Source organism: Myripristis murdjan, chromosome 24 (genome assembly GCF_902150065.1).
Source record: "Myripristis murdjan chromosome 24, fMyrMur1.1, whole genome shotgun sequence".
Classification (NCBI taxonomy): Eukaryota; Metazoa; Chordata; class Actinopteri; order Holocentriformes; family Holocentridae; genus Myripristis; species Myripristis murdjan.
The window spans coordinates 16,452,421-16,464,486 of NC_044003.1; the positions used below are offsets into that span (position 1 = coordinate 16,452,421).

Below are 12,066 nucleotides of genomic sequence, written 5' to 3' on the forward strand. Positions count from 1 at the left end.
TGCACACACGCTCGCACACACTGCATTATTATTCGTATGGTATCATGCACTATTAGATATTATTAGTGAGTCACTTTTTAAGACACAAAGGGCACACATACACACACACACACATACACACACACACACACACATACACTTATCTTTGCAGTCTCTCTGTGGTAATGGCGATTATTCATTAGCACAGATCACAGATCACAGGGCAATATCGTTATTATTCAACTGGCATTACACACTATTAGGGAAATGTTACAGACCCACACACACTCATACAAACACACACACACACACACAGCATTACTATTCATATAGTATCATGCACTATTAGAGAATATTAGTGAGAGTCAAATATAAAGACAACACACGCACACACACACACACACACACACACACACACACACACACACACACACACACACACACACACACACACACACACACACACACACACGCACACACACATACACAGACTTCCCAGTCAGATGGAGCGAAGCAATGATTTCTCAGGGGAAATCAGACCAAAGCAGACAGCAACATAAACTTGCTGTTAATTGCTGCTGCTTGTTAGGACACACACTTACATGTGCATGTGCACGCGCGCGCAAACACACACACACACACACACACACACACAAGCAGCGCGTACGCATTCACATGCACACACACACACAGTGGGGGTTGTCAGTGCTTTCCTTAAAGCAGGTGTGAGTCTGTGTGTGAGTCTGTGTGTGTGTTTACACTTGTGTTAGTGAGTATGAGTGTAGACATATTAATTATTCTCATCGCAGGCACTTGGGAGCTTGTATATTATAGTTGTGCATATGTGTGTGTGTGTGTATATGTGTATGTGTGTGCATGAGAGAGAGAGGGAGAGAGAGAGAGAGAGAGAGAGAGAGAGAGAGGGGAATGCTTGTGTGGTGTGTTTTTTGTGTGTGTGTTTGTGTGTGTGTGTACAGTTCAGAGCCCAGATATTTAAGTATGATAAATGCTACAGAGTGTACAGCATCTTAAACATCATAATAAATATGAATAATGTTCAAATATGAAACACACACACACAAAAAAAAAACTGTCGACAACATTTTCTAGTCCATCTACCAGAGCCTTATGTACACAAAGTCTGACCAGCTTGCACCTGAAGCTACTGTTACATATACATATACTTTAATGAGCAATACTATGCAATGATGCAAAATATATGACATTAATATCATGGAAATGAGTATTGTTTTGTATGTGCACAGTGAAACAGACTAGTCCGAGTGACAGATGATGATGATTAGGATGATGAGGATTATTTCTGTCAGCCTATGCATATACAGCAAACATCGATGTACATTAAGCAGATGTCAAACCTGGTTGTTTTGACATGCATGTGTGGTAACATGAAGATGGCCATCCAGCACACAGAATTACCAGTGTGTGTACATATTGGTGTGTATCTATCAGTGTATGTACGTACATATTTAGCTGATCCAAGGTAGAAGAGCAGGTTATCAGCTGTGGTGGTTTTGACGTGGAGAACGATGGTGTTGTACCTCCCTTTCCTGATATCCGGGCGGTAACTACGGAGACAGTCGCCACCCGATGACACTGATACTTTGATCTGGGTGGAGGAAGAAAGTTTTAGGATTTAGGATTATACCTTGCATTTGTAATTAACTGTGTTTCAATACACTCGTTTTTATTGGTATTCTAAAGATGCATGTTTTGTGGTAGTGGGTAAAGTTGACTCATCTACAGTGTCAACAGATGCTAACTGTAGGCAACTGGATCTAAACCAATTTCAAAGTACAAGCCCAAAGGAGCCATTTTAGAAAAAAAACAAAAACAAATAAATGCTGCCGGAATCTTAACAAACTAATCAAGGTATGCCCACGTTTATTTTTTTCTTAGCACATCTTACTGTTTTCTCTGTGTACTACACATCAGTGTGTCAGTGACTTACTGAATTGGCTTGTTTCCTGGCTTGATTGATCAGTTCCTTGATTTGCGAGATGTTCCGTCGCAAATTGTCCTGCAGCTTTTTGATTGGCTGCAGCTTCTCCAATAGCCGATCAGCTTCATCCTCCAAATCCTTCACTTTAGCCCCGGCAGCATGAACTGAGGAAGGAGAGATAAGGTACAACATGTGTGACACAACACTAGTACAATAGTTAGCCATCTACACTACTTATTGCAAATGAGATAGCTAGAAAAGGATGTTGGAAAAGAGCAAACAAGCAAATAAATTATAGCTGCCAAGGAAATCAGCAGTATTGCTCAAAGAAGTAGGAGGAGAAAATTGGTGAGAGAGAGAGAAAGAGAGAGAGATAGAGAGAGAGTGAGAGAGAGAGAGAAAGAGAGGGATGGGAAAGCCAGCAAGAGCCGAACCGTTAGTGTAGCTCACTATCTGAAAAGAAGGTTTAGCATTTTCTACGCTTCAGAATTAAAATGAAAACTAGAGGAAGGAAGACAAAAGTGTTCAATGCCATACTAGGCAGTGGTTTCATGCTCTAGCAGAGCAGAACATAATGGAAGCAGCATTAGAAACAGTACATGGCTATTAATGATGGCAGTAGTGAAACCAGGTGATGCTCCAATACATTTTTTGAGGTCATACATAAGGTTATCAGGCCAGGCTAATACAGGTGGTATTGATGAAACATCTCTAAAAACAGTGGTGTCTTTAATAGCCAGGCCTTAAATGGCAAAATGTCAATAAAAGACTAGTTCTCAGCATTGCTAAAGATTCATGCTTAGCCATTACAGCACAGTGTTGATGCATCACTTTCTAATATTGAAGCAAATGAAATATACATACTGATAGCTGTGGGACGGTTGAAAAAAAAAAAAAAAAAAACAAAGGGAGAGAGAAACAAAATGTCAGGTTTGGTTTATGACACAGTCACATTTCACTAAAATATGATGCTGTCAGCATACCTCCAAAAATTATCACCATGGCATCATCTCCAAGAATCAAACTTTTCAGGAATTAGCTAGAGCAATCTGGATATTATCTAGTGGCTGAAAAAATTCCACGATTACATTTAGGTTTAAGGAGCTCAGCACAGGATCCACAATTCAAGTAAATAAGCAAGAAAAAATATCCTTATTCGAACATACAAGGTTTACAGACACCTGCAGTTTGGCTTAAAGGATAGGTTTGGGATTTTTGAAGTCTATTCCCTTTATTCCAGTCACGGGCAATGTCAAGCAGTGGAGGTTACATTTTCACCTTGATCCATCCAGGGTGCCGTACCAGAGGCGCAGCGCGAGCTCCACATCTACAGCTCAATTCAAGTCTACACGGCCTGAACTTGTCAATCATCTTTCAGTGCAAAAAAATCAACTACACTTTGCAGGCAAAGATAATATAGTGCTACAGAAGGTTCACTTTACAAAATCGAGTGATAGTTTATAGTCACTGTTGCTAAATAATTGGCACAGCAGGGGATACCTGCAGGTAAGCCCTAGTTAGGCCTGCCGGCTTGTTTTTAAGGGAGTTACCATAGTGCAGAGCCAATTATGCTAACAAAGAGAGAATTCAGCAAGAGTGACTATAAACTATCACTCTTGTATGATGCACTGGATGGATTAAAGTGAAAATGTAACCTCCACTGCTCAACAATGCCCCTAACTGGAATAAAGGGAATAGATTTAGAAAAAAACAACAACAACAACAACAAAAAAAACCACAAACAAACTATCTTTTAATGTACAGCACCAGACATCAACAAGCAACATATTTAACCACTTTACATGAAATAAATTTATAATGAATAGGCATTAATGACTGCATAACATAAGTTGAAGATGATGCCTTGCTTTCTCTCTCTGACATTTATCAACCACAAATCAACTGAACTAAATGCGCTACCTGATGGGAATTCTTCAGGGGATAGTGGGGCTATAAACAGAGGAACACTCTTACTGCAAACTAGCCAGACATTTTTGATCATCCAACCATTTATGATTGTTCTTTACAGTCTAACCAATATAAAACCAATATACAATTTCAGTTAGACTTTATTTGAAGGGGTATTCACAAGACTGACATAACACTGTCATACGTCATGACAACTGTAATGAACTTTAATGAATATTTATGACATTGTCACAAAGTGTCATTCGGTCAATTATGTCACTTGGATTACTGTTATAAATTTGGCTGACCAATGGAGAAAGGCTTGAAGGTCTTTTATTAATGCTAGACTCCTCCCTCCTGACTCCCACTAGATTAGCCAAAATAAGAGATTTTAGACAAGTCTTTATTGCAAGAAGAGCTGATAAAAACATCCTTACTGATAAAATCTTTGAGAAAACCCTCACTGTTTTACTACAATGCAGAAAGCCAAAGGAAAAGTTCTTTACTGTTTTTCTCAGGGTCCTGGATCATCTGATTGGCTGCATTGACCGTGTCCTCTAGGTCACTGTAGTTCCTCTGCAGGCCACGGAGGCGCAGGTTGAGCTCCCCCAGGCGCTCCAGGACGTCTATGGCCGTGGCATTAGCATCAACCGCGACAGCCTTGGTGGCTTCCAGCTTGGCTGCTGTGTCTGCCGGCAAATCCAAAAACAGAGATAAAGAAATACATGTACGAAACATGTACACAGGCTTGGGAGGGTTTTATTTAATATGTATTCTATTACAGATTACTGAACAGATGCTCAAGAATGTAATCTGTGAGATATTCTGTTACATTACTCAAAGTCTTAATTTAAATACTTTAGATTACTTTTAAAATATTATGTTTTTCATAAATATCAGGCAGCACCTTTCACAAAGTAGCTGAATAGAATAAATTGAATTGAACTGAAACTGAAGTAATTTTCATAGTAATCCCAATATTTCTAAAAACTAACTATAACATGATTACCCTCTTTTAAACTGTAATGGATTACATTTACTCCTTTTTTTTTTTTTTTTTTTTGTATTTCAAATACATAATGCCGTTACATGTATTCTGTTACTCCCCAGCCCTGTGTATATATTACAGATGGGTGTGTGTGCAGACTGCTGGAGCTGGCAGGGTCAGGAGGGTGAGACAGGTTGGAGACGAGCTTGGGCTGAAGCTGAGACTCGGGGGAGTAGATACAGTTGCCTGATGTAGTTGCAGTTCTACTGGCTGCCACTAGAAGAGTCCATACTACCGACTGGTCCTTTAATATTATGGTGGCATCCTCACTATTTTGAATGTGTGGCTGAAAGGTCTGTGTGTCACCCTGCAGTGTTAAGCCCCCTATGCAATACATTGTGTTATAGTGGTAATTCCTTAATGTTTAAACGGGCCGCTGGTGGACCCAGCCGACATACTGTCTTTGAGAGGCTACACAGGGCTCAGTTTTAAAACTAGAGTGAAGATGCTGGCATCATATCAAACTAAACTACCTAAGGAATCCACTGATGTCGAGTATGTCAAGGTTAGGTAAAATCACTGCTAAATTTTTGTGAGAGAAAAGCTGGCATGGCTATTTCAAAGAGGGCCCTTGATGTCTCCCCTCAAGATATCTGAATGAAAATGTGTTCAGTGGGTATCTACGGGTCTCCCCTTTGCAGACATACCCATCTTATGCTAATCCCATGCAGTCTGGAGTTGCATAAATGTTGCCTGACCAAACACAATGTTTATTACAGATTTATGACTATAATAACATCATACAGTGCTGAAATGTATCTGAAATCTTCAGGTTTCCAGCTTTCAGATGATAAATACCACTTCTATTTGGCATCTACTGTTGACCTGTTAATCTCCTGGCCCCTCACTAAAATGGATCTGAATGGGTCTGGGAAGTGGTTAAGACATATGTAATAAGAATAATTAACATGCAAGGGGCATTGCAAAGAGGTTATTTTTAAATATAAATTACCCTAATGTGTTTCTTTTCTCAACAGTAATACAGGTCACTTTTATGTAAGTAACTTTGCCAAACAATACTCACAACTCAGCTCTTGTTTGCTGCTGGTACCCCTCCACTTTTGGATTGAACCTGTAATCCCAAATCACTGTGGGACTTTTTCAGGACTGGTGAAGATGTTGAATCATAAATATAAAACATGCTTTGATGTAATCAGGCTGGCTCTAATCGGGCTGTGAGTGGTTCAGATTAAAGCCTCTAAACCCTTCACACCAGCACACAGTACTTGTTCACCCACAGTCCCAACCCACATCTGAACAGGGTTTTGAGATGGGTAAATGGAGTTGAAGTCTGGCCGATAATCCTCTAGTGTGTCTCCAGCCTCAGCCATTTGAGGCTCCAGGATGTGTTGCTGTTGTAAAGTGTTGTGTTAAACTGATCTGCAGGGATTTGAAGTGAACAAGCTGTGTTCACCCCTTGGATCTAAACTTTGCTGATATGTGTGTGGTGATTACTACAGAACTCAACCATGCATTCAACTTTCCCTTTGGTCCAACAAATTCACTATAAGTGCAATTCATTTCTCCTTCTCTCTCCCTCTCTCTCTCTTTCTGTGTGTGCGTGTGTGTGTGCGTGTGTGCGCGCGTGTGTGTGAGTGAGAGAGAGAGAGAGGGAGAGAGAGAGAATATTGACAAGTGTCAAGTTGAGTTTACCAGAGCAGCTGACCTCTCTCCATGCAGTGCTACACTAATATCGATCCACACACACACACACACACACACACGCACACACACACACACACACCCTCTCTATCTAACACACACACACACACACACACACACACACACACACACACACACACACACACAGTGTATTCCTAGGTTCTTACCATTGGGGATAGCGTTGAGTGTTGCCATGGATTCGTTGACAGCTTTGAGCAGGTCTTTGTTTTTGTCTTTGGCTGCATTAACTCTGCCCTTCAACCCGGCCACACTGGCTGCATTCTCTACACACACACACACACACACACACACACATACAGACACAGATTGAGATACAGAGGCAAAAAGGCGGAGAGACAGAAAAATGAGGAGTGACAGTAACTGCCAACAAACTGTTGTGAGGGAATAAAGAATGCTCCTTTTAAAACTGCTAATCATTATTGTGATAAATGAATCGGCTCCAGCTGCTTATACCACAGTTAATAGCCCAATGATTTGTATCTTGTTTGGAAATAATTGCATCAAATACAATACATTAAAGCACTGCTTTCATCATATTATTTTCATAGTCACAACTAAAGTGATCTTTTCATCTATACATGCTTTTTTCTATAGTTTAGCCACTGAATAGTGTTGCATAATGAAACTCTTATACAATACAGGCACACACACACACACACACACACAGACACACACACACACACACACACACACACAGAGTACCTTCGACATCATTTTGAAGTTGTTTAGCTTGATTTAGCAGTCTGTAGCTCTTCTGGAGGGAACCTTTGGCTGCCTCCTTAACTGGGACCTCTGGACCTGAAGCCTACACACACACACACACACACACACACACACACACAGAGTGGAAACACAGAAGAAAATATGCGACTTCATAACCCTTGCAGACATTTCTAAGGAATAATTTGCATACAGCGCATATTGTACTATAGGTGCAGTAATCTGCATACCTTCTTATAACATCAAAGCACTACTTTACAATGCCAATTAACTACACTTTCTCTCGACCTCTAACCCTTTACTTTCTTTCTTTCTTTCTTTCTTTCTTTCTTTGTATGTATTTTTCTGCCTCCTTCCAACTGTCTATTTTTACCTCCCTCACCTTTTTACTGCAAGAGGGAAAGAAATCAGAGAAAGAGAGAGAGAATTTAAGAGAGAATGAGCAAATGACAAATGAAAAAAAGAAGGGGAGAACTGTCACTTAAAAGTAACAACCCAACAACATCTTAACATATATGGAGTGTAAAGATCCTACCTCAAAAAAACCTCACATATGCCAGCTATAACGCATACCTGAACCCCACCCCACATACACACAAATCCATAAAGTTGCAACCCTATACAGCTCTGCTCAGTGGGTCTTTATGAGGGACCCAAACACCAACAGCACATCAGCACACAAATTGTGACAAAATAGCAGATCCACCAACCACCAACAAGGACAGGAAAGGAAAGGAAAGGAAAGGAAAGGAAAGGAAAGGAAAGGAAAGGAAAGGGCAAGGCAAGGTAAAGTAAGGCGAAGGAGTATGATGGAACGAGTAGAGGAAGAGTGGTAGCAGAGAAGGAAGAGAAAATGGAATATATTCAGGAAAGGGAAAGAGGAAAGAAAGAGGGGACTTCAGGTGTGTGTGGTCATGATAATGAAAGAGAGGGAGTGAGAGAGGAGAAAGAAAGGAAAGAGAGGGACAGAGGAGTGCTTTGATCTCTCAGCCATGACTAATGGGGAGTGAGAGCTTACATTACTGTTACCGCATGCAGGACACACACACACACACACACACACACACGCACACACACACACACACACACACACACACACACACACGCACGCACGCACGCACATACTAGTATCTCTTGTGCTCAAAGTGTATACTTTCATGACCGAGAACCAGCAGTGAGAGTGCCTCTACTTCAGTATCTACTATTTGTGAGGGCATGCACGCGTGTGTGTTTGTGAGTGTTTGTGTGCATACTTTTGTCGATTTGATTTCATTCCTTTTCTTGTCTCTTTGTTGTCACAACATGAGAAAATCTATAAACTACTTGAGTGGAGTTAACTAATGAAACCATCAATAAGCACACTCTTTACTGGAATTACGGAGAATTGATTAGTGCTGATGGTCCTCAGTGGTACATGATGTAGGATGGGTAAAGATGAGCCATTTGGTACTTTATTGACTGCACTGATATCCTCTGGTGGATTAAAAAGCTGACCTGGTAAATATCTGATGTTCAGATACCACGGCAGCTCAGTTCAGTTTGTACGAGTCAACATTTAATTTCATCTTTTTGTTTCATAAATTAGCCCTCCAAGTATTAATGTAACTTCTGTGTTACTAACAGAGCCCAGGGTGATTTTCTGGAGGTGAGGCATCTGTGATTATTCCACTGAAATGATAACATTACTTTTTAATTACATTACTTTTTGTTTCATTTTTTTCCATCTCTGTGTTATGACATTATGAAGGGGATGACATGCAGCAAAGGCCCTTGGTCAAGAATGAAACCACTGATGCACAGTATGCCACAGCTAGGTGAGCCACCGGGGCGCCCCCAATTACATTACTCGTTAATCGGATACTCCATTAATCATTGTAGGAACATTTTCATTTGTTTGCACCTCTGTAGCTGGTGGGGATTCGGTGGCTTGCTCAGGAAAACTTCGGCTGAGCAAATTCTTCCCAGCCAAGGGGCTTGAACCCAGGTCACCAAGTCAAAAGACAGTCTGTCCTCCCAGTGCACCACCCAGAGATCAAAGACAGCTGTCCACTTGCAGAGCTGCTGCAGACTGCACATACGTTTAATTGAATGTGTGTGGGTCTGTGTGTGTGTTTGTGTGTATGTGTATGTGTGTGTGCGTGTGTGTGTGTGTGTATGCACTCTCACCAGTGCCAGTGCCTCAGCAGCTCTCTGTCTGGCTGTCTTTGCCTCCTTCTCTGCTGCGTCGACATTCGCTTTAATATTACTGTAGGCCTTGAAGGCAGCTGTCGCATTGAAGGACAGATTCCTAGCTTCAGCCAAAATCCTGAGAGGAGAAGAGAGAGGAGAGGAGAGGAGACGAGGAGAGGAGATATGTCAAATTGTTTATTTCTCTTTCATTACATTATGCATGTTGTGTCAAGCAATTAAAAACTAAGTCACTGGAGGTTTAGCTGTGGGTTAAGTGCCTTGCTCAAGGGCACGCTGTTGAGGAGGGCCGGAGCTCAATCACTTTCGCCACCCACCTTTCCCCAAGCAGAGCAAACTTTCTGTCACAAGTAGTTACTTCTTATGTCTAAGCTACTTCTGCCTCCAATTATTATCAGGGCTGTGTTTTCACATTTCTGCAGTGACTCAACCATTTCTGCAACAATCTGCTAAACTAAGGGTTAATCCACTCCGAGGCGGTCTGTTACTGAAAAATAACGATCAAGACAATAGTGGAGAACACCCCTCTGCTTTGTGTCATAGGATTCCTCAGCTGAGTTTATTATTTTCCAATAACAGACCATCCCGGAGTGGATTATTTCACTTTCTACATGGTTTGTAGAGCGGTCTACATACAAACATGACTGTTGGAAAAGCACAGCAATCACAATAAAACTATTTGTGATGGTGGGGGGCGCCATCCTGTTTCAGTTTCAAGGTTGCCATGTGGCTAAATTACCTGATGACATGCAGACAGGTAGCTCAGAGAGGCACTCACCTGCTGCTGGATTATATTACTCCACTTTTCCCTGTCTGCAGTGGTTGGAGCAGGGGTCCTAATGTTGCCTGTTTTGTCACCAGGCAGCTACTGAACTGACTGCTCTCTGTGTAGGAAGCTAGCTTGCTAACCCACAACACACACAGCAGCTACACTTTCTGATGAAGCGCGTTAATTTGGTGGTGATGGTGATGAGGTCGCAGCTTGACAACATCCTTAACAACCGTCTGTTATTCAGAAATAACAGACCACAGAACTGACCAATCAGACCAACCGACTGACCAATTACAATCAATTATTCAACCTAGCCACGTTGTAATATGTGCATACCCATCCAGAATAGCAGCAGATTCGTTCAGCTGCAGGGCGTGTGTCTCTGCGTCCTGCACGTGATCGGCCAGGCTGCCGTCTCTCAAACCATCAGCGAGGCGACTGACTTTAAAGTCCAGCTGCTCGTGGAGAGGATCCAACTCTCGCCCCATCTCCTCCAAGTCCTACAGACAGAAAACAAACATTGTGACAACATTTACTTTATTTATTGTGGATTTGACATAGAACTGTCCATATTTAAACCATGAGTTTTCTTGTTGAAGCTCTAAGCTTTTCTCCGGCAGAACGTCCAAGAACAGAATTAAGAGTTATAGTGATGTCCTTAACTTTCTACAAGTTTATCTCTCGTGCTTCTCTCTCTTTGCTTTGGATGTTTCTGGCAGGTTGTCTTACCTCTATCTCCTTGTTGATGTTGTCAGAGAGCTGGTTAGCCTCGGCCAGAAGACGCTCTCCTTCTCCAAGGACTTCCTGTGCTCCTTGTTTCACCCCACTCACTGCAGAACGCTTCCTCTGCAAGACAACAATGTAGAGTCAGTAGTGATGTTTCCGTTTTATAAAAAAAAAGATGTTTAATCAAGTTTTAGCACAGGATACAAATACAAAAAATCATTGAACAAAAAGTCATTGAGGTGAATTTCTGCCTTCTGTGCTGAAGTGAAGAGGTTTCCTGACTGTAGAGCATAGTAAACAAGTCATCTACAAGAAAATGGAAAGCAACTATTTTGGTGAAGTTGTTGTCAGGTAATATTGCCCATGTGTTTCATGGTGTCCCAAAATGAAAAAGGAAATGCATTTGGTAAATTTCTAACTTCCCAAGTAATGGCAACAAACAAAAATAATCTCATTCTATCTCAGTCTATCTTGCATGGCATTTGCAACCACGATAGGTACCTTCAACACTGAGGTAAACAGTGCTACAACATTTCTAGGTGATCAAGGGGAATACACATTTTACAAATACCATTTTGGATCATCCAGAGCTGATTTTCAAAATAATGTATAGCCATTTGTCAGGCCAATCACGCCAAGCCTAGATCTATAGTGTGTGTTTATTCAACAAATGCATTTCCATTATTTCATCTGCAAACATCTCCAGTGAGCCTAAAAGCTTTTTGCAATGTTGATAATGCTTCTAAGTAGTGTAACAGACAGTGTGTGTGTGTGTGTGTGTGTGTGTGTGTGTGTGTAAAACTGAAGCTTTGTTTCCCATGAAACTATCAGAGCAATCATAGGCTGGTTACAGTTACCTTTTCATGGCAAAGCAGATTTTTAAAAATACTCTATCCAACACTTCAGAAGGTCGACTGAAGTGAGTATGGTTTAAACTCTATACAGCCTGTAAAGTAAGCACGTAATTTGATAGTTTAATCCACATGGTTCTCATAGAGAAGATGGTGCACCTTTAAGTGTTTTCAAACATAAATAGAGAGACAAATGAGGCTAGCCCTGGTGTTTAACGTGTACTGATTCCAC

The 12,066-nt window shown here is 41.2% G+C and overlaps 1 protein-coding gene across 1 annotated transcript in view; it reads right to left on the bottom strand.

The window, feature by feature from the left end:
• lama2 (laminin, alpha 2) overlaps positions 1 to 12,066 on the bottom strand; it is a 188,888-nt gene that overhangs the window by 35,030 nt on the left and 141,792 nt on the right. Inside the window, exons 40-48 of the mRNA XM_030047861.1 lie at positions 10,987 to 11,103; positions 10,594 to 10,757; positions 9,465 to 9,603; positions 7,281 to 7,383; positions 6,725 to 6,841; positions 4,354 to 4,536; positions 2,804 to 2,809; positions 1,949 to 2,103; positions 1,463 to 1,606 (exon numbers count right to left, since the gene is read on the bottom strand). Of these exons, the coding sequence (XP_029903721.1) occupies positions 1,463 to 1,606; positions 1,949 to 2,103; positions 2,804 to 2,809; positions 4,354 to 4,536; positions 6,725 to 6,841; positions 7,281 to 7,383; positions 9,465 to 9,603; positions 10,594 to 10,757; positions 10,987 to 11,103 (1,128 nt within the window). The remainder of the gene's footprint in view (positions 1 to 1,462; positions 1,607 to 1,948; positions 2,104 to 2,803; positions 2,810 to 4,353; positions 4,537 to 6,724; positions 6,842 to 7,280; positions 7,384 to 9,464; positions 9,604 to 10,593; positions 10,758 to 10,986; positions 11,104 to 12,066) is intronic.